This window comes from Saccostrea cucullata, unplaced genomic scaffold (genome assembly GCF_032062105.1).
Source record: "Saccostrea cucullata isolate Sc308-1 unplaced genomic scaffold, CSIRO_AGI_Scuc_v1 ctg185, whole genome shotgun sequence".
In the NCBI taxonomy this organism is placed as follows: Eukaryota; Metazoa; Mollusca; class Bivalvia; order Ostreida; family Ostreidae; genus Saccostrea; species Saccostrea cuccullata.
In genome coordinates, this window is record NW_026926219.1 from 161,845 (window position 1) to 186,510 (window position 24,666).

Genomic DNA, 24,666 nt, shown 5'->3' on the forward strand with positions numbered 1-24,666 from the left:
GAGTAAAGGACAAAATCTGCAGCTCTCCATCGGCAAGTGGTGGCGTCTCCATATGAGTGAAAACTTCTCGAGAAGGACTTTAAACAACATACAGTCAATCATCGTAGACAATCAAATTGACACAAGGGCAGACCGAAAACTCTGAATCCAGGTGCATATAAACTATACCTTAGAATAATCCATTCACCGTCTTTAAGAATGTTTTCAAAATGTTTATGCCCATATTACCGCACATTCGGGGCATATAGTGTTTGCCCTGTCCGTCCGTTTGTCCAGTAATTTACTAGTAATTGTTTGTTTAAAAAACTTTCACCTTGCGCAAATTTTTTGATTAGACGAAACTATGGCTTTCGTATTTCTCACGTTTATTCCTTGTGATAAGATCTGTCTTTGGATATCATAATATTTGATATTTTGACCTTCGAGATTTTGCAAAAATGTACAGCTGTAACAAATTTTAGCCTTAACAATAACTTTGAATGGTTGAAGCAATGACTTTCATACTTCATATGTATGAAATATATGGAGATAACGAACAGTATTCAAGCTCAAAAGTCCATGAAACAATACAAAATAGGAGCAGAGCAAAAACGGACCTCCAAAGCATCAGGTGGGATCAGGTGCCATGGAGGGGTGAGCATCCTCTGCCGAACGGTCACGATCATGTGCTCCTTGTCATGATCGGGAAATAACAGAAGTCCGGCGTCAATTCAGTGTATATTGGACTAACAATTGGTTATGAAAAACGCCAGTCAGCAATTGACTCAATGATAAATTATATTTGCTGAAAAGGTCATGGTATCGACCATAGAACTTACGAAATGATGGCTTTAAACGTAACTGTTGATATTCTTGTTTCCGCAACTTGTTTGTCAATGACTGATTTCGTTTAAAAATTGTTCATATACGTAGAGCATGCTCTCGTGTATCAAGTCAAATGAGAGATATAACCGCGTATGCAGTTGACGAAGGTATATTGCTGCATAAGTAAGGGAAGTTGAAAATTGAAAAGTTAAAGTCATCTCGTTTGTCATAAAGCTTGGTTGTTAGATTACCATTATAATCCTTTTCAAGTGAAACATTTTATTTTTGTGGTGAACTTCATTTGGTATTAGACACGTCATCACTGGTCATTAATCTCGTTCAACTTTGGTAATTACTTTCAAAGAGTTGGGCTTGGACTTTCACACACGTATATTTCATGTAACAAGACTTTTCTTGATATACCAATACTTTTGTTTACTTCTTGATCATCATCTATTCCCGGATTTCGATTTCCATTTGAGAATCTTTAACCTTTAAATGAGCTGCTATACTGTGAGTCACAAGCTCACAAGCAAATCTTATTTCTTGACCTTCATTTTTTCAGCTTGATTTTCACTGGAAAAACTTGAGTTTTTGTCAGACTAGGAGCAGTCATTGGGTTTCAGTGTTCCACAAACACATTTTTGTTTTCTCTATGATCGAAGTTCAAGAACTCTCTTTAGTTATTGGAATCTGTTCTGGAACTGTGTTTTAATACATAATTTGTCTTAAATATCTGTAATTTTCCTTAGGGACAGTACATAGTTATCTATCGTCTATAATAATGAGTGTTATTAAGCTGACCCACATGACAGCCTAGACGTATCAGACAGAGTGGTCTGTAGGGCTTCCTCCGTCTCGCCATTATTCACATAAAGACTGGCTATTGACCTTTTCGTCCCAAACATACGTTTAGTTGAAGCACGACACAAGCCTCTGGATTTTTTAATGGTCAAGGAACATATGGAAATAACGAACGTACAGTATTCAAAACCAAAAGTCTATAAAACAATACAAAATACGAGCAGAGCAAACACGGACCTCAAAAACATCAGAGATGGGATTAGGTGACATGGAGGAGTGAGCATCCCCTGCTTATCGGTCACACCCTTCCTTGTCATGATCGGGAAATACCCGGTAATACGTCAGTCAGCATTTGACTTAGTGATAAATTGTATTTGCTGACAAGGTCATTGTATCGACCATAGAACTTACGAAACGGTGACTTTAAACCAGACTGCTGATATTCTTGTCTCAGCAACTTGTTTGTCAGTAACTTACATCGTTTAGAAATTGTTCATACGTAGAGCATGCTCTTGCGTATCGAATCAACTGAGATGTATAAACTCCGTATGCGGGTGATGAAGGTATATTGCTGCATAAGTAAGCTAGGGAAGTTGAGGATTGTAAATTTAAAGTCATCACGTTTATCATAGAGCTTGGCTTTTAGATCACCATTTACGTCTTTTTCAGTACAATATACAAATATGAAACAGATTGTCAGACTCTGTTTTATCTTTTATCTCAAGTTCACCGGGATATATCGTATTGATTTAAAAAGGGAAATTACAATTATTAAATTGTCAAACCGTCGTCGATATATCTAAATGTCGAGTTGAAGATCACAGCAAGTGTATTCCTCTTTTCATGCATAAGATTTTGGGCAAATTCTGCTTCATATGAATATAAATCAAATTCAGTCTGTACAGAGAACACTTTCGTTTCCACACGATAGTAGAACCATTTGAGCTATTGCAATGAAATTTTATATTCTGGCCTAATGAAGAAAAATGATTTTTAAAACTATCAATATAAATTTATAATTCTGTCTGTGTGTAATACATCCTGACGGATATTTCAAGAAGATTTTTTTCAATCCTAAATACCAAAACTCCTTAGGACCTCTCTCGCCCCTCTCAAAGTGCCCCGCCCCGTTTGTATTTATAGTACTGGTATTTTTAGCGCAGGGGCTGAGGAATTGTGTATAAAACAGGCCAGTCTGACTTTACGTTCTTTTACATCTATTGAACTGTTTAATAAAGGCTAAATAATTCAAACACCATGGATTATCAAAAATCCTTACGCATGAAAACATAAATATTACTTGTTCTCTTATTATTATGTCTCTCGCTTCAAATGTGAGACGTTCCGGGATCGAATCTGGGTCGGTCCTTTCTTTTCTTTTTTTTTTAATACTTTTTAATTTTTTTATATAGATTCAGCTTTTTAAAAAAAAATTTGTTGGTTATAAAATTCATAACAGTGTTTTCCATATAAAAAATTATACACATAATAAAGAAAAGCAAATCTTTATATGCATATTGACATACATGTATTTTATTTCCTTGTATACATGTATACATTTGATAATTTACAAATTTGGCGACTATGGGGTTGAATTAGCTTGTTAAATTGTCAAACCGTTGTCGATAAATCTAAATGTCGAGTTGAAGACCACAGCAAGTGTATTCCTCTTTTCATGTATAAGATTTTGGACAAATTCTGCTTCATATGAATACAAAAAAGGTCTGCTAATAACTTGGCACAACTGGTACCCATGGGAAGTCCAATAGATTGTTGGAAGACCTTGACTCCAAAAACCACACAGATATTGTCAATCAGAAGCTCAATCATCTTTTTGATGTCTTATGTGTAAATCAGACTGTGTTTTAACAATAAAATTTTGCAATTGACGAATGACAAGGTAAATGTAAGTAAATTAAAGAGTTCCATTTTTATAGAAAAAGCTGCTGCCAATGATATAAAAAAGCTTGGACTTTAATTTATCGTGGGGAATGGTTGTGTATAAAGTTGAAAATTCGTAAGTTTTTAAGCTTTTGATTTTGGTAAAACCTTTTGATTTTAAATTGTCCAAAAGTTCCTTGGAATATTTAAGTATTGACATCTGAATTTCATCACTTCTTGAACATATATTGTTTCCGAGTATTCTGGAAGCTTTTCCTTCATTACTGTTAATATCTTAGTGAGGGGTAAAGAAAGAGGCTTGGTTGAGCATTTACTGGAACCCGCTATGTATCTTTGTAAGGATTTTGATGAAGTTTTGGAATCCGATTTCAATTCCTATTTTCCAGTTTGGTTAACCGAGTTTACTCTATAAGTGTCTGATATACATATATATAGCTGACTTGGAAGGAGATGGGACATATCATTTCTTATATCTCGCTCAGCTCGGTATCATCGATAGGATGAATAGGCCAGAGAATGATCGAATTTATATACCGTGTGTTATTTTCAGTTTTTTATTCAGCAATATATACAGTATATTTGTGAAAATAAAATTTGTTTAGGAGACAATGAATGAATTCCTCTTATATACAAGCAGTTCTAGATATGAATTCCCAATAAGAACTCCAGAAAAGAACATTCCAATGAAATAATTGTAAATACACAAAAACAAAAATAATCATCTTCATACTCTGTTCTCAAACTTTACGAATTAGAATGAATTAGATACCTGTACGTGTACTGCGTAATTTATTTGATTTTTATTGTAATACAATGTTTATCTTATTACGGTTCGTACATGTACCTTAAGCCAAACTATTACATGTAACATTTTATTAAGTTTTAAAATTTATTTATTTATTAATGATGAAAGCTCAAAGTTTCAGTGTCACATTTCTTCGTCAACAGGAATATAAATCCCCAAGATCAACGATGCATATTATACATATAACCGGAATGTTTTAAAAGCGAAATAATCGAACCTAGAGTCGGTGCATGCCCGCCGAGAGTAGCGAATTATTGAACACATCGCTCTACGAGGCGGAAACACAAATGTGCCTTCGCTATGTGTCTTGCAGATATTTTTATTAGTAGAATAAACAGAGTACCAAGAAAAAAGCCGTAAAGATAATAAGTTTTCAACGCTTGCAAACATTCATCGAGCTGTGGCTCTTATTATTTCTGTATCAAACTCCCACAATAGCGAACGGGCCGCCCTTTCTGTCCCCAAATAAATATATACGTAGCATTAGAACGTTTATTTTAAAATTTCTTCGACTATCTTCAACCGCACAATTTTCTTCTTTAAGGCAGCAATTTGGCAAATGTTAAAATTTCTTCCTTCTTACTAAATGGTCAGCTTAAAGATAACAATACATGACGAATGCAAGTACTCCTTTATTCTTGTAATTGGGTATTAAAAATTGTTTGAAAATTAATTTATCATTACAGAAATTTTAAAAAATCGATACGAATGATATGAGGTGGTAACATAAAGCTGAAACAATTATGACAAAATCAGTCCTATATATATAAGGATATTCTTTCTATATTGATAACATAATGTATCAAACAGAGTGTATGTCTCAGACAATGCGGATAATATTACTCTTAGCTGTAGACTTTATCAGTTCAATGTGTAAAAAAGTAAAAGCATAATGGTGTAAGTCCCTGGGATTCTTTAAATATTTAAACATACACTCGACGAGCTCACTGATTGCATCATTGATTTAAAATCTCACTTTTTTATTAGTTCTCTGGCTCCTTGAGTAAGACCCTGCTTTTAAAACTATTTGAAGTTTTTTCGAGATCAGTGTTAAACATTCTTTTACCGAAAGTCGGATCAATTTTTTCATTTGTCCCCGAAATAAAGTACGTCAGCAGGGGTCCTGGAGGTCGAGAAATCAATGGAACGAAAGCGTTAATAAGATATACAAATTGTTTAAGCGTGCAAAACAATAGCGCACCAATACAATGAAAGAACTAGCTGAATCCGAAACAAGTAGTAACCAGTTCCCATCCTTACACACATGGTGTGTCCTTCCGGTGTTGATCTTGAGAGAAAACCTTAGGTCGACTAAAGCATACACAGACTATTGTTCTGCATGATGGATATTTGAAATTTGATTTTCCCCACCAGATTATACACGTGCCTTTGAGAGTGCGAAAAGTGAAAGGAATCTTCGATTTTTTTTTTCGGCGCTGTACCGTGGTGATATTTATGATGTATCTTCACACTTTCATATGCAATATGTACGTTAAGAAGAGCGTGCCAATGTTTCAGTAATAATTTTTAGAAATTCAAAAAGCATGTCCAGGATAAAGCAAAGAAGTATGTTTTATTTTTTATTGCCGATACTGAGAGGCGGTGCTTTTTATTTTATCTTATTCTTAGTGGAGTTTAAAAAAAATCCAGATCGACTATTATGTTGGATTAATGGATTGTTTCAAATTTGTTTCCAGTGGGACAAGCAATCAAAAAGTTAAAGCTCCGAAAATCTTCTCCAGGAAGATCCCGAGTGCAGCAGCGAGGGTCAGTCAGAAAACGACTACAGTCCAGCCAGTCCTTTGTGTCCAGTGGAGGTAAGAACGAGAGAGGGGGGGGAGAGAGAGAGACAGACAGACGGACCGACAGAGAGGATCAGTCAGAAAACGACTACAGTCCAGTCAGTCCTTTGTGTCCAGTGGAGGTAAGAACGAGAGAGGGACAGAGAGGGGGAGAAAAAGAGACAGACGGACGGACAGAGAGGATCAGTCAGAAAACGACTACAGTCCAGTCAGTCCTTTGTGTCCAGTGGAGGTGAGAACGAGAGAGGGACAGAGAGAGAGACAATGGGTGCAGAAAACGGATGCAGACCAGTCATTCATTTGGGACCAGTGGAGGTTAGAGCGACAAAGGGAGAGATGGACAGACAGACGGAGAGGGTCAGTCAGAAAATGAATACAGTCCAGTCAGTAGTTTGTGTCCTGTGGAATTGAGAGAGAGATGGGATTAATTTTTCATTTACCAAATTTACTTCTTAAATCAGACAGAATGACGAGACGTGATTTATTTATGTATGAAGTTCCGGACTCATGATTTAAAATCGACTCGACAGCACATTAAAGTGTCTTTATTTATTCCATATTGATCAATCGATGCTGTTATTCCTTAATCTCCCTATGTAAAGTCTGATATTTGCAAAAGGGTTTCCGGTAGTGCTGTTAGCTTATTTAGTGTAACAGTGATGTAGTGTACCGCGAAGTTGGTGTAGCCGCTGTGTGGTTGTCCTAAACCTACCTTAATTGAAAGTGAGTACGATTACAGAAATTCACTGTCGACTCGTTGTGATACAGTGATCAAGCCTGGCGGTAAACGCTGGTTTGAACGTAACATGCTCTGTTGTTTTGCCTTGAAGATTCATGAAGAGAGAGAGTTATACGAGTTTAGCACTACTGCGGCTACAAACGTCGCTGTATATTTTTGCTTAGTGGAGTGCTTAAACAGATGGGAGAAATTGGCGAAACATGCCGTACCTTTGGGAAAACAATATATTTTATTAAGTTTGCTAACAATTGTAAGCAATATCGATTGTCAAACATTCCCTTCTGTCATTTTTTGAGATGGGGCATTAATTGACTGTACTTTTCAAAATGTTTTTAATTACTTTTTTTTTTTACGTGATTTTCATATTTTAAAAAATGACACATGATATAGGTTTGTCCTGACATGTATAGTAAGACAGGTGATAGATTTATGTTGAATAGACCTTTTCTCTACAAATAGTGATATAGTATGAATACATTTTTTTTCGAATATGTCCGATCATATTGACGTATGATATACGGAATTTTGAATGATTCACCTGTTCTTGATATAGTGATCCGTGATATAATTTAATCCTAAACCTAATGACACATGAATTAATTAATAATTGTTTTATGCACAATCAGAGACCAGAAGAGCTTATGCGATATAATGCGTCCGGCGTTGTCCTGACATCCGTCTATGTCTGTAAACAATTTTTCAAAACGTGATTTCAATATAAGATACATAAAATAGTGCATCGGTTTTTGATTTCGATGAACGGTGTTGCCATGGTTACTAAAAATAGAATTTTTTAGAAATTCCTTTAAAACACTACTCCTTTACAGTTTTGTTTGAATACTTGGCACACAAGTAGGCTTAAAATACATAAAATAGTGCATCGGTTTTTGAATACGGTGTTGCCATATAAAAATAGAATGAGAAATTCCTTTAAAACGCTACTCCTTCTACAGTTTTTCTCATTTCAATATCACATGGCACACAAGTAGACTACACTAAGATACATAAAATAGTGCATCGGTTTTTGATTTTGACGATGTTGCCATGGATAAAAATACTGTGAAATTCCTTTAAAACGCTACTCCTTCTACAGTTTTGTCTCATTTCAATATCACTTGGTTACACTAAGATGCATAAAATATATCGGTTTTTGATTTCGATGAGCGGTGTTGATATAGAATTTTTGAGAAATTCCTTTAAAACGCTAAAGTCTCATTTCAATATCACTTGGCACACAAGTAGACTACACTAAGATACATAAAATTATCAGTTTTTACATTGCAATGGTTACTAAAAATAGAATTTTCTTGAAATTCCTTTTATACAGGTCTGATTTCAATATAACTTGGCACACAAGTTTCTTAAAATATATTTTTATTTGGTCTCGACAGAGACTTCTGGTTTTTTTTTGGTGGACCAGTTGTTTGACAAAGTAATATAAACAGATTTTTCTTTAATGGATTTGTCCTGAATATTTTGATACATGATTTAGTAATATATACAGATTTTTCTTTAATGGACTTGATTTGAATATTTTGATACATGATATACAGAAGTTTAATGGGACTCACCTGTTCATAGTGGCACATTATGAAGTGGACCTGACTTGTATAAAGTAACTGATGATGTACATATTCTTTGTTTAATGGGTCTATCCTGTGGACATTTCTGTCCAGTATATAATATAAATATTGCATGTAGTTGAGTGTAACCGAGATTGACAATGGTTTTCAACGGGTGAAAATTTTCAATGTTACACTCAACCACATGCAATATTTATTATATAATACTGAATGTTTTATACAAACACATATAACAGTGAACCGTGCGCGCATAAATTCTGGAGGGCGTGGCTTCATTATTCAGCGGGTAATAGTGTTTTTTAACAAATGTTTCTCGACCAATCAGATTCAACTAATTTACATGAAAGTATAATATTACTTGTGATTAACAGATGTTTATTGGAGATCACCTGCGTCGTATCATCAGCTGTTGTATAATATTCATTACATTTTTTTAATGGATTAGATACAGATAACAGATTATTCAGGAAATCAATTGATTTCCGACTTAAAAATTTAATGCTACAAGCTCCCTCTTGCACTATAAATACTGATTTGCATGAATCAATCTAAACTTCCTCTTAATCGAATGACAAACAAGCAGGTGTTGATGCAATATTACTGCCACATTAACTCATTTTAATTTTTAATGTGTTCTGTCACAAATCGAGTTAAAATCAGCCAAAGGTTAGCGAAACTGACGATTTCACCAGGGGAACTAATGAACGAAAATAACATTTAATTTTTCACGTTCTTTAAACAATTATAGATATATAACTTATATAGCAGTTATTTATTTCTCCCATCGAGGCACACATACGTAAACATAACTCTTCAATGGAACATATTCTTCATAAAGAGCACCCTCTGCAACAGATGACTTTTTTGTCTTTGTCTTTATTAAAGGAGGACATATAAATCAGTCAATGTTGCTTTCCTTGAAGTGTGGTTGTATAGATATCAATAAAACGGTAAAAAATATACATTTATTTGGATCATCTACCTCTTTTACATGAACTTTTCTCATCTTTGTTAAAAGAAAAATTGTACGACTTTAAGCACTGATATATAACTCTTAGACGGATTCTCTGCTTTTGATCTTTTGTCTTTTATGTTAAAAATAAAGTTCTCCCACATGTGGTTAACGTTTCTATTGAAATATACGGTTTTGCGGCTTACATATGAAATACGCTCTTTCTATTTAGGAAGTGAATACTCTTGAGAATTAATAAATGCAAGGCAATCTTAACCAAGCATAGCATCATCTATATTCGAAGCTGGTTGGACCAACTTTTTGTGAGTATGGTGGTTCGTGCTAGTAAGATTATGTCTCAATGTCTGCGTATCGCAAAAAAATATTTAAATATTAACAGCATGTCATCTGTCTGTAGCCTAAGGCGTGCTTCCATTTTTGTATTTCTATAATGCGTTGTACGGAATCATAGACCTATAGCCTTCAGGGCTTTTGCAAAATATCGGAATGATACCGTTTTCTTTTAACTATGGCAAGTTTCGGTGGTTAATTGAAAGAATTGTCTTGATAGGGTCAAACTCTAAGTATATTTGAATGACAATAATCATGTATTTACAGTATGCGTTCATAATGACTTCCGATATAAAAGCTCGCCCGCGTGGCGCAGTAGCAAGAGCGTCTGCTCAAGGGTCGCGGAGTATGGAGTTGATCCTTTCGTCACGGCTTCGAATCCCACTGTGGGACGCGGAGACCGGTCCTTCAGATGAGACTGTATAAACCGATGCTCAATGGCCGTGAGTACCGACTATAGGACAAAGTTTGTAGCTCTCCACCGGCAAGTGGTGGGGTCTTCATATGACTGAAAAATTTACGAGAGGGACGTTAAACATCAATCGATCATATGGAAAAGAGGAATATTAGTAACCATGCGTCTTTCATGAAAGGAACAATTTTCTCTAATGCTGGAATATTTGGAATTGGGACTTTTCCCCCTTGAACTTTGAAACGCTGCATTGCAGTTACATCAAAGAACAAAGAAACTTGGACTGAAAGGAGTAGTTTCGAACTGCATACTTGTGCGAGAAAATTTATCCTATTTTCATACACGCAATGTCGGGGCGTATGAAGATGAAAAGTACAACTCTGTATTTATCTCCTCATGCAATCTTACCATTAAACATATGGTGTTGGTGTAACATAAAAGAGCCAAAAATCCCAATTGATTGAAAATTGGTTGATTCTACACTCTCGAGCGTTTGCGTATTAACAGGTTTATATAAAATTCTGTTTATTTCCCATATGCTATAATTGAGGACATAAGTAATGTCGGGATCTGCTTGGCAACATAAACACAGGTCTGTCTCCAAGGAGTCTCTATAATATCTCGATACTCTGCTGATGCAAGTGAATAAAATCGGAAAAATGTCAACAAAAATATAAGGTTTGGTTAACATGGAACTGTTTTCCTATGTACAATATTTTTCTTTAAAAGTTTTTTTATGCTGTTGTACATAAATTGTTTGGAATAATCACGCAACCAGCACGTAAATATAAATGTTTCGTGGTTTTGTTTTGTCACATTGAAAATTTTAGTGTTTGACTAAGTAACATGCATATAAATTAACAAATTTTTATAATTATGTACTAGTCATAAATGATCGTGATGTGTGATATATTCCAACCTTACATAATAGGGTCGCGGGAATGACCAAGAAATTCCCAGGTTTTCAAGACTATCTTTGAGTCATAGAAAGCAGTCGAATGAGCTATCATTGTGTAAAATTATGTTATGTTAGTAGCAAAAGGATTAACTTATATACAATGATGACCATTAAAAGAGGAAGGGGAACATACACTCCGAGTAACACCTGTAAAATGTACCGTCCTTCCATCAGCTGCTTTCTTTCCGACTAATCAGAGCCTCACTCTCGCTTCCGCTCCGCCCTTTAGATTGGAATCGATAAGATCTACGGACAGATATTTATTTTTCAGACTTAAAGTTAAAAAATATATTAAAATTTCCTATTTCCATTGGTTCAAATATTGTATAAAAGGTTTGACAGCAAAGGCTTAATAAAACAAAAGTCAATAGGATTTCCCTTAATGTAAATTTAGAAAAACATACAAAAATAAAATAGATAAATAAATGAATATATAAATAAAACCAGAAGTCTCCGTCGAGACTGAAGCTCTACTGGTTTGTACTTATAGCAAAGGAAGAGAAAAGTACAGTACTTGGGAATTTAAACTTTCCAACAGCAATAAATAGAAAAATGATCCTTTATTAAGTCTCTTTATGTTTTTAGTGTAGTCTACTTGCATGCCACATTATATATTATAATCATACTAAAACTGTATTTGGAGTAGCATTTTGAGAGTATTTAACAGAAATTTCTATTTTTAGTAACCAAGGCAATAATGTTCAACGAAGTCAAAAACCAATATATAAAATATTGTATCTTAGTGTAGTCTACTTGTGTGCCAAGTTATATTGAAATCAGACCAAAACTGTAGGAGACATAGCATTTTGAAAGAATTTCACAGAAATTTCTATTTTTAGTAACAACGGCAACACCGTTCATCGAAATCAAAAACCGATTCACAGAATTATGTACCTTAGTGTAGTCTTCTTGTGTGCCAAGTTATATTGAAATCAGACCAAAACTGAAGGAGACGTAGCATTTTGAAAGAATTTCACAGAAATTTCTATTTTTGGTAACCAAGGTAATGATGTTCATCGAAGTCAAAATTGTGTATCTTAGTGTAGTCTACTTGTGTGCAAAGTTATATTGAAATGAGACCAAAACTGTAGGCGACATAGCATTTTGGAAGAATTTCACAGAAATTTCTATTTTTAGTAACCACAGCACACCGTTCATCGAAATCAAAAACCGATTGACAGAATTATGTACCTTAGTGTAGTCTACTTGTGTGCCAAGTAATATTGAAATCAGACCAAAACTGTAGGAGGAGTAGCATTTCGAAAGAATTTCACATAAATTTCTATTTTTAGTAACCACGGCAACATCGGTCATCGAAATCAAAAACCGATACATAGAATTATGTATCTTAGTGTAGTCTACTTGTGTGCCAAGTTATATTGAAATCAAACCAAAACTGTAGGAGGAGTAGCATTTTGAAAGAATTTCATAGAAATTTCTATTTTTAGTAACCACGGCAACATCGGTCATCGAAGTCAAAAAACGATACACAGAAATATGTATCTTAGTGTAGTCTACTTGTGTGCCAAGTTAAATTGAAATCAGACCAAAACTGTAGGCAATCTGATTAAAATCAGATCCTTTGATCCGCTCACATAGATCACTAGTGTAGATCGCTTGTGTAGCAATCTATGTGAGCGGATCAAAGGATCTGATTTTAATCAGATTGCTGTAGGCAAGGATCTGATTTTAATCAGATTGAAACTGTAGGAGGAGTAGTATTTTGAAAAATTGTTTACAGACAGACAGACGGACGGACGCCGGGCGCATTACTATCGCATAAGCTCTTCTGGTCTCTGACCAGTAGAGCTAATAAATGAATAGAATAATTTGAAATAAATTTTTCACACCTCATAAAGAAGAGCTTAAAGAATTAGTGGTTTTCTGCATCTTCTTAGAAAAAGGTTCAAAACAAAATTCGAATTTTTCCAAAATATTTGAAAAAGGTTGTGCTTTGTAATCTCAAAATTTTGAATATTTTTTATTGGTTCAAAATATTTTACATAAAAAAAAAATAGAAAACACTTGCTTTGATCATCAACTCAACATTAAGATATTTTCAATACGTTACCAATGGATATTTTCATTCTTATGTCGATACGATATATCCCAGTGAACTTGAAACAAAACTCAGATACCACAGAGTTTGACAAATCCCTTTAATATTTGGATATTTTACTAGATGTATTATTTAGAGTACGAGACGGGTTCTGTATCGTAGATACAAAATTGGGGGGGGGGACGAGTGCGCAAGCACGAGTCTCCACCACCAAATTTGTATCTACGATACAGAACCTGTCGAGTTCTCTAAATGATTTGTGACACGATCAATCAAAAATAGCTCCGCCCACTTTATAACTTTGCAGCATCCAATTCTGTAGATGAGGCCCCGACGGGCAGTACGCATCTGCAGTATATATATTTCCACGATAAACGTAAATTTCGGTCAAATTAGTTTGACAATTTAACGGGGTAGATGTAATCGAGTGATAGTCAGCCTTAATGGATAAGGTCGAGAATTTAACCGTCATTGTTGTGATCTATTAAATTGAAGAAGGGGATATATCATAATTTATTTCAGGGGTCTTTAAATCCCGGTTTAACTGATTTACGAAAACAGGATTTACAGAAAATTCTTCGATGGACTTTGATGTCACGGATTTTTATTTTCAAATTGAATTGCGACATTAAAAACGAAGTGAAAGGAAGAGTGTCTGTCGTCAGCGAGAAGGATTCTAAAAAATAAAAACGCGGAAAAAATGGACTTGAATGATTTTGCACGAGGAGAGTGAATGTTTTCCGTTATTGCGAATTTTCCTTTTCGTTTGGATCGAAATTACGTACAGAGGGTGTTTTCCGTTATTGCGAATTTTCCTTTTACTTTGGATCGAAATTACTTGTAGATTCTGTGTGGAATAAGTTTTTAAGTACCAGTCCACATAAAAATCAGACAAAACTGTAAAAAAAGTGATACATGAAGGTTTTCAGAATTTGATGATTTTCCACTCATAGATTTATTTTGAAGTATGAACAATGTATGTAAAATGAAAAATGTTTTGAGTCATGGTAACCATGGAAACCCGGCCAAAGAAATTTCCTTAGCAACCGGCGGATTTTTCAGTGTTGAAGGACAAAAAATCACCTATCTTTGAGGCTTAAAATAACACGCAAATACCATGAGAATTATTCTTACTTATGGGTGTAATAAAGATACACATTTATTGTGTTCTAATAATGTAATAAAAAATATTTAGGTCCTAAGTCAGTTCTGTGGTAGACATTGGAAGGTACACATGTTTTACAAGTTTTGCTGATTCAGCATTTTTCGTGATTTTGGCAATATTCAAGGCCAAATTTTAAAAATGGCCAGATTAATACAATTGTTGCATGTATCTCACATAAAAGCAGAGGTATTTCTCTTTTAGAATTTGAAGTCAAATCCATGGGCTCTTTTGAAAATCGAATCTGTTGCCTAGCAACAAAAATGGGCTTTTTGATGCATAAAATGAGAAACAATGTAAAAAGTTTACGGAAAAATCAAATGAACGGTTATTTATGATAAATAAGATACAAATTTTAAAATACTATAATTAAATTTGGTCTCCCTAGCACATCATTGAATATTGCATAATTCTTTATCTCCATAGCAACGGCAGGTTCTCCATAGCAACAAGGCAAAGAAAGGTAGTTTTGGCGTGTATTCGTTTAATCTTATTTAGGCTTATTCAAATTAAGTCAGAAAAATGTGATTGAGCAAAACTGACAATGAACTGTTGGTCAATCTTAATTTTTTTCGTCTTTAATCAACCCATGGCAACGATTCCCAGTGCATGGCAACCAATGTACCCTATGCCTCCTGTAAAGAGTTTGACTTATGGATCAGTGTTCGTCATAGAAATGAAAATTAAATTCATGTGTTGATGATTGTATTTGTGGAGAGTGCTAAAAAAATATATGAAATGTTCAATCAATTGTTGCCATGGCAACAACTACATGTGAGTGAATTTAAAATGGGGCGAGTTCAAAAAACACAGTACATTTTTAAATTCTTAAACAGAATTGTGACTGGACGAATTTAAAACGGGGCAAAATTTCCTGTATATGTGAACAGGCAAAAATCATATGATACCATATTAAGGATGTTTTCCATAGATAATATTTTAATGTAACATGTACGATATTGTGGATTAGATTCAAGCCACTCACGGTGCATGGTTTCAATGGCTGCATTTTATTTCCGGAACTGTTTTCATTTCCGATATTTTAAAGTTTTCATCTCTGACATTTTTCAAGCAGTACTTTTATCCAATGAAAGTTGCTAGGATTTAAGACTTAACTCATGAAAAATATTACAGAATAAATCATAAATATATTATTGAAATCCAAAATAATGAGTTTTGCAATTGACTTTGGGTTATGTTTTAAACCAAAGCCCTTGACATGGGGGGGGGGGGGGTGTATTAGGTTCGACATTCAGTACCACTCTTTTTCCAAACAGCACCACTTTGAATTCCTAACTTTAAACCTATTCAGCAATGTGTGTGGAAAGTAGGGGGCTTAAACCTACGCAGCAATGTTCAATGTCTATACTAGGAAGAGACTAAGCCCTAGCCCCCCCCCCCTGTTCCGACGCCTATGTAGTTTGGTAACTTTATAACCATAGACAGAGTAGGGGAATAAAAAAATGTTAACTATATAATCATTTAAGCCCCGTCCTAACACCAGAACCCCTGTCCAAAGGCCATGAAATTCACTACTGTAGAACAGGAATTCTTTCTCATCGTAACTATGTACCCAGGAGAAGAGGAGAAGATTTTCAAAGAAATAATGTATTTTCACTATATAATCTAGTTAGCCCAGCCCTAGCATACAGAACCCCTGACCCTGGGGCAAAGAATTTTACTATTTTGGTACAGTGTAGAAGATTCAATGCTTATTACAATCATTCCAACAGTTTCACTGCTTGATGTCTAGATCGAAGTAAAGAAGATTTTTAAAGACTGCATTAATTTTAGTGGTTTTGGTCCCACCCCTCAGGGAACCTGAAATTCACAATGTTGTGTTCCTCTTTTACTCAAAGATGGGTTATTACAAATTTGGTTGAAATTGGTTCAGTGACTCCAAAGAAGAAGCTAAAAATGTTCAAATGTTTACGACCGCCGAATGACATACGACGACGAACGAACAGAGATAGCAATATGTCACCTGAAAGACTCAGGTGACCTGAAATTCTCAGAGGCACATCTCCCTTTAAAAGTGCAGTTTTAAGTTTGAACTCAGATATGCAAGGATGGAAATTAAAAGGCATACAGAAACCACTTCTGGTAAATACAGACCCTTAGTAAGCAATTTCGGGGGTGGTGTGGGGGTTACAACCATATATTTTCAGTTTGGGCACTATCAACAACCGAAAATTCCTTGGCAAACAAACCAAAAAATAGAAGATCGTCAGATATTATTATTATTGAGGGGGCACATGTATATTGTAGTGAAGTTTTCAATAATAGCTAAGTATCGGCATACCCCCCCCCCCCCCCCCCCCCCCCCGCTTCTTACACAGCCATAGGAAAAAAACAATCATCTCAAAAGACAGTAGAATGTTTTTAATATGAAGACATCACAATTACGCCTGTACATGTAGCACAGGGAAAGATATGCTTAGTAAGTATTATTGCTACTTGTATAAGTATGTATTGAATTATAAATATGTTTTTATTTTTTGAACATGAAATAAATTTATTTAAAATTTTATTTCCAGCTGTTTGGTAAGCAAAAAAATTGTCAGAAAGGGATCCTGCAGATATCCAAGAAATACAAAAAATGTTGGAAATGAAATAAAATTGTCGGAATTGAAATTTTAAGCATGTCGGAAATCCAATGCAAAATACTGGAAATTAAATGCAGTGAAAGAAAACAAGAATATGAAATGAGCAAGCATACAAAATTGTGTACACTTAATAAAACCCTTAACCCTGGTAATGTTTATCTAGCATATATTGTGTTCATTTGAGATAATTTCCATTTTTCAAAAGATAAGATATTTATAAGCTTGTATCTTTAACTTGTTGTTGGGAAGCTGACACTTATTCAGTTTACAAGAATCTGTAGCTCTGGAGCTTCAAACGCAATTACCCAGAGAACAGGCCCAAGCAACACGTCTCAAAGTAGTGGGAGCAATCTCCAACATCGCTCACCTGAGCACATGGGCTAGGTAAAAACAAATCAGCTCAGCAATCAAAAGTTTACTTGGGGAAGGGAAGGGGATGGACTTGAATTTTATACTTCTTACCACCATATCGATATAAATTACTGGTATCAATGTAAAAACTTTGGGCCAGGAAAGATGAAACTTATGTAGAAGCATCCTCAGGTAGTGTACATTCAAGTTTATTCAAGTCATGACCCCCGGTGGTAGGGTGGGGCCACAATGGACGACCAACGTCTTACATAGGAATATATAGGAAAAATTTAATAACAGCAAAGCCATGATTGGTCATGTTTATATGGAAGCATCCTCAAATAGTGTAGATTCAAGTTTGTTCAAATCATGACCCCCGGGGGTACAGCCACAATGGATGATCAAAGGATATATAGGAAAAATATATATATATATATTTTAAATATATAAAAATCTTGATTGGTCTTGTTCAAATGTTAGCATCCTCAAGTAATTTAGATAAAGATTTGTTAAAATCATGACCCCCAGGATTGGGTGGGACCGCAAAAGTACATCTTATTTGGAATAAAGCCACAGTTAGTCAAAAAATATGTAAGCACCCTAAGTTAGTGTAGATTCAAGTATGCATAGATTCAAGTTTGTTCAAATCACCCCCCCCCCCCCTTTTAGGATCGGGACCACTTAGGCATTTACTAAATTGATTTTTCCTAGCCACAGTGCTCAGGTGAGCGATGTGACCCATGAGCCCTGTGTGACATGGATGAGTTCGATGTCAATTGTTTTGTTTTTGCTGCATAATATTTCCATTTTAAGATATGAACTAACCGGATACATGAAGATGACCCTCTGACCATCGTTTGCATAATTTTTGAAATATGTTTGCACTACATTAATGCAAATCTCACCAAACAACATACAAAAATAAAGTTTCTACTTGCGTGACTAGCCATGTTTTATTAAATTCATTTGTATTTGTTTGATCTAGCTTCGGACATCTTGCAATATTTCTTTCAAATGGTGTAAACTTCAATTTTACGTAAATAACTGTAACTGACTGCGATGCGACTTTTCTCATTGTCCCCCGCTTTCGCGAAAGCAAGGGGACATTAAATATCATTCGTCTGTCCGTCTGTCCGTCAGTCTGTCCGTCACAAAAACTTTAACCTTGCCCATAACTTTTGATTTAGTGGAGCTATGACTTTCATATTTCACATGTGTATTCCTTGTGACAAGACCTTTCTTTGGGTACCACCAAATTTAACCTTTTGACCTTGACGTTTGACCCTCTTTTACACAAAAATTCCAAAGTTTTACTTTGGCCTTAACTTTTGAATGGAAGGTATAGGGACTTTCATATTTCACATATGTATTGTTTGTGGCAAGACCTTTCATTGGATACCAACAACCTTGACCTTTTGACCTTGACCTTGGAGATTTACGTTTTTATGAAAAAAACATTAACCTTGACCAAAACTTTTGAATGGTGAGGGCTAGGGCTTTCGTACTTCACATATGTAATCCTTTTGAGAAGATCTTTCATTGGATACCAACAATTTTTACCCTTTGACCTTGACATTGGAGTTTTAACTACTTTTTAAAAAAAAAAACTTTTGTCACAACTTTTGAACGGTAGATACTAAGACTTTTATATTTCACATATGTATTCTTTGTGGCAAGTCCTTTCATTGAATATCAACAACTTTGACCTTTTGACCTTCTCCTTAAATATTTACGTACTTATGAAAAAACTTTAACCTTGACCATAACTTTTGAACGGTAAGGGCTAGAGCTTTCATACTTTACATGTGTAATCCTTGTGAGGAAACCTTTCATCAACAACTTTGACCCTTTGATCTTGACTTTGGAGTTGTCCTACTTTTACAAAACGTTAACTTTGGCCATAACTATTTAACAGTCAGGATTAGGGTTTCCTCCTTCGAAAAAATCAACTGCAATGATAATTTCTAAATAAATGACATATGATAGGATGTTCATATTAGACACAATATGTCATAAAAAAATAACATCTCATCAACAAAGATACCGAAAGCGGGGGACCACAATTCTTTGAATTAATGCTTGTTTTGGTTTATTTTAATGTGCCGCGTTGCCCTCATGGAGCAGTGGTTAGAGCGTCTTCTCTAGAGTCACGAAGGAAGGAGCTGATCCTTCCTTCGCGGGTTCGAATCCCACTGTGGGACGCAGTAGGTGCTACCTTTGAGCTACCGCGAACGGTTCTTTTCGTTTGGAAAAAACACTCTCCAATCTATGACAAGTATCAATAGAATAATTAAAACCTGATCTTCATATTCAATTGGAAATATCATTTGAAATGTTTCCATATTGACGTTATTCATTTTATTTATCTATTTATTTTCATGAGGATTTAATTCATACATTGTAATACTTTCTGAGAAATCTGTGACGAGTGCCTAATCTTTCAATATTATGAATAACGACTACAGAGTATCCGATACTGAAAACGTAACATTGTTTGCTATGTGCTAGAAGTAGTTGTTATGGATTAAATGAGTTTAAACGTACTTTCGAAAAACAAACATTTCAACATCATTTTTTCTTCATGACGTGATTTAGATAAAGATTTACAGGTGACATGAATATACGTCAAACTTTCTTTGTGTCGTTGCCAGGGGAGTGGTGTTGTTGCTATGGAAATAAGTCATTGAACAATATTTAATAACTTGATACAACATTTTAAAGTCTTACCGAACTATCACCAAGCAATTATCAGCATATTACTTGAATATCCAATTCCATAACAAACAATACAATCCCAAAGTCAAATCTGTTTTACAGGAGACTAAGGAACTTTGGTTGTCATGAACACGGAATCCTTGCCATATGGGTTGATAAAGTACAAAAAAAAAAGAAAGAAAATAACAATAATAAAACCAACAGTTCATTGTCAATTTTGCTCAATCACATTTTTCTGACTTAATTTGAATAAGCCTAAATAAGTTTAAACTAATACACGCCAAAACTACATTTCTTTGCCTTGTTGCTATGGAGAACCTGCCGTTGCTATGGAGATAAAAAATTAAGATTGACCAACAGTTCATTGTCAGTTTTGCTCAATCACATTTTTCTGACTTAATTTGAATAAGCCTAAATAAGATTAAACGAATACACGCCAAAACTACCTTTCTTTGCCTTGTTGCTATGGAGAACCTGCCGTTGCTATGGAGATAAAGAATTATGCAATATTCAATAATGTGCTAGGGAGACCAAATTTAATTATAGTATTTTAAAATTTGTATCTTATTTATCATAAATAACCGTTCATTTGATTTTTCCGTCAACTTTTTACATTTTTTTTCATTTTATGCATCAAAAAGCCCATTTTTGTTGCTAGGCAACAGATTCGATTTTCAAAAGAGCCCATGGATTTGACTTCAAATTCTAAAAGAGAAATACCTCTGCTTTTATGCGAGATACATGCAACAACTGTATTAATCTGGCCATTTTTAAAATTTGGCCTTGAATATGGCCAAAATCACGAAAAATGCTGAATCAGCAAAACTTGTAAAACATGTGTACATTCCAATGTCTACCACAGAACTGACTTAGGACCTAAATATTTTTTATTACATTATTAGAACACAATAAATGTGTATCTTTATTACACCCATAAGTAAGAATAATTCTCATGGTATTTGCGACTTATTTTAAGCCTCAAAGATAGGTGATTTTTTGTCCTTCAACACTGAAAAATCCGCCGGTTGCTAAGGAAATTTCTTTGGCCGGGTTTCCATGGTTACCATGACTCAAACCATTTTTCATTTTACATACATTGTTCATACTTCAAAGTAAGTCTATGAGTGAAAAATCATCAAATTCTGAGAACCCTCATATATCACCCTTTGTCTGATTTTTATGTGGACTGGTACTTAAAAATTGATTGAGAAATTTTGACATTTTACATTCTCAAGAAAGTACCGGGTATTTCTCCAAAATTTATAATAGGAAAACATCAGCATTTTATAATACTATTTGTACGTGCTTTTGCTAAATTGAATCAGATTTATTTTTAGACCGTGCTGTATTTTAGATGCAGAATAGTTGGTAAATTCAATAGGCCTACTGTATACAGGGCTAGTACAGAACAGAAAGTAGCTCCGCCCACCACAGTCCCGTTCTGTATTGCTAATACAGAACAGTCAACTTCAAAGAAAAACACCGCTATCGTGTCACAAAAAACGTTAGTGGTAATTTATTAATCAAGCTCTGTGTTAAACGTGAAGTCTTCAGTCGTCAATTTCCTTATTCATGTATGCATGCAGCAATATACCTTCACCTGCTTACGGGGTTTATATCTCTCAATTGATTCCATACGCAAAAGCACGATCTAAGTACGTATGAACAGTTTCTAAAACGAGGCAAGTTATTGATAAACAAGTTGGTGAAACAAGAAAATCAGCTGTCTCGTTTAAAGTCATCATTTCTTGAGTCCTATGGTCGATACTATGAACATGTCAGCAAATACAATCTACCATTAAATCATATCCTGACTAACATTTTTCATACTAGTTGTTAGGTCATTAATTTAAACACTAAATCTGCGACGGATTTTTTCCAATCATGACAAGGAAAACATGGCGGTGAAAGCGGTCGGCTGGGGATGCTCATTCCTTCATGGCACCTGATCCCACCTTTGATGTTTGAAGGTCCGCGTTTGCTCTGCTCCAAAATATTTATACCCCGGGGTAGTTTTATGGATTATTGAGCTTGAATACTTTTCGTTACCTCCGTAAATTTCATTCTAAATGTAGATTTTATACGCCCTCGTGCCACAACTAGTTGTAACAGTTGCGGAGTAAGGGGTTGATCCTCAAGTCGAGGCTCGAACCCCAAAGCAGGACGTGAAAACTAGCTGATCCTTCGAAAGAGACTATATAATTCGAGATCCAGTGTCGCGGTAGGCGTTGGCACGAAAAAGATATAAATCTCAATGGTCCTTAGTGTCGTGAATAGATCAAATTTTGCAACTCTCCAACCGCAAGTGGTGGCTTCTCCATATGAGTAATCCCGAGGACGTTAATCAACAAATAAACTTTAATTTTATAAAATAGTATAAGTTCCAGATATCCATCCGATTGTGTGAAGAACTTTTAGGGGAAATTGTTGATGGGGTTTTTCTTAATATTTTTTTCTAATTTAAAATGGTATTTTCTGGTGTTTTTATCTACGATACATAGAGCTTATTTACCGTAAATGTTTAAAGTAAAATTGCAGTTTTTTTCTTTTCTATGATTTCATCCTGATTTGATAAAGCAAATTAAAACCAAGATCTTTGTAATATTAAAATTTAAACTCTGTCTGACACTGGAAAGGGTAATTCCATAGACGAGACTTATATAAAACATTTACCGCTGAGGACGTTACAACTCATTAACACAAAAGTCTGTTAACTTTCGTTTTATTACTTTAACACGCTATTTTTTTTATCATTGGAAACCTTACACATTATCGAGGCAAAATCATATTAACATTTACAATTTCAAATTAAAACGTCAATTGGCGACACGTTTAAGTTAATTTGTTTAAAGAATAGTTAGAATTGTCTTGTGTAACAACTAGATTCTCGAAATGGGTTTCTTCTAACCAATTTATGAACCCTGCGAACTTTTGTTACCTTTTTTATTGTAGAAAAAGATGACAATTCAGTAATAAATACACGTTTATGGCTCTAAAATAGCACTAGAAACAATTAACCAGTAACTCAAACCTCATGATATTTTTTATATATAAGAAACATCAATGATAAACAGCCCTGTGTCTTCTTTAGATAAACTTTTTGCTTAATCAAGAAGCTACTAGTTATCAATCTATATTTTGTTTTTACTTAAACACATCGTTCTCGATTTTTCTTTCGATGAAACTGATTCTCATGGTTTTAATTAATAGTATATATAGATAAAAATATCACTTTGTACTGGTCCCAGCTGATAAAGCAGGTATTAACACTGTCTTTGTCGGAAGGCTCATTATTTTCAGTGTATTTTAGAGGAATTGAGATTTATTTCTAAATTTAAATATTAATTTAATTTTAAATTTAAATTTTAATTTAATTTTAAATTGAAATCTATAATCTAAATTTCATTTTCTAAAACGAAGTAAATTATTGACAAACAAATTGATGAAACAAGAAAATAAGCAGTCTCGTTTGAAGTCATCATTTCGTACGTTCTATGGTCGATACAATGACCTTGTAAGCAAATTCAATTTCTCATTGAGTCAAATGCTGACTGACGTTTTTTCATTAGGTCATTAATGTATATATACACTGAATTGTCGATCATGACAAGGAGCACACGTTGGGTTTGACCTGTCAGCATGGGATGCTCACTCCTCCATGGTACCTGATCCTACCTTTGATGTTTCGGAGGTCCGTGTTTGCTCTGCTCCTATTTCATATTGTTTTATGGATTTTTGAACTTGAACACTGTTCGTTCTTTCCATATATTTCATTCTACAATGGTACGTGTTCCAACTTATACCTTTAGCTCCCTAAGAGTGATTTTTAAAGTCAATTGTCAGTTTTAAATATTTCTAATATTTCCAACAATCAAAATACTTTTAAAATACCATATAGATAATCTGTATTCCTAAGCTACATAAGAGTCTTTAAAAAGTACCGGTAAAAGTTCCAGTATATATCTTTACTTCTCACTATAATCCTGGGCCTACCGGGGTTATTTTAACAGTGAAGGAGACATTTTTGATTGACAATATCTAAATGGTTTTTGGAGATCAAGTCCTCCAGCAATCTGTTGGAATTTGCATGGGTACAAATTGTGCCCCGTTGTTACTAGCAGAACTCTATTTGTATTCATATTTAGCAGAATTTATTTCTAAAATATCACAGTTTTCATCTGATCTCACCTCGGATGTTTTAGAGGTCCGTGATTGCTCTGCTTCTATTTTGTATTTGTTTAATAGACTTTTGATCTGGAATACTGTTCGTTTCCTTCATATGTTTCATACCCTTAACACTTATCAAAGCAAATATTAATACATGTAACACCTTTAATTAGGAACTTCATCTTGATATCGTTATCTAGTGACCTAAAGTGTATAGATGTGATTTTGGCCGTCACTAGATTAAGTATTTAATTTGTTGTCAGGGTGTATAAATAAGCACGTCCTTGACAGTGGAGTCTTACCCGCAGACAGAAGCTTATTATATTCAGAGTGTTTCTATTTTTGTTATTTGAGGGACTTCTGACTTGGTGTCTTCTAGTGAGGTTATTTTGCTGTGGTGAGTTTTCAGATAATGAAAAAACAATAACGTAGCTTCAAAGTAAACAATTTGAAGAATGGACGGCATCTTATGTGATGAACCCACGGAAGTTATA

At 34.6% G+C, this 24,666-nt stretch overlaps 1 protein-coding gene across 1 annotated transcript in view; it reads left to right on the top strand.

The window, feature by feature from the left end:
• Nucleotides 1-24,666, top strand: part of LOC134271150 (Kv channel-interacting protein 4-like) — a 119,334-nt gene that overhangs the window by 13,983 nt on the left and 80,685 nt on the right. Inside the window, exon 2 of the mRNA XM_062753403.1 lies at nt 6,013-6,132. Coding sequence (XP_062609387.1) covers nt 6,013-6,132 — 120 coding nt within the window. The remainder of the gene's footprint in view (nt 1-6,012; nt 6,133-24,666) is intronic.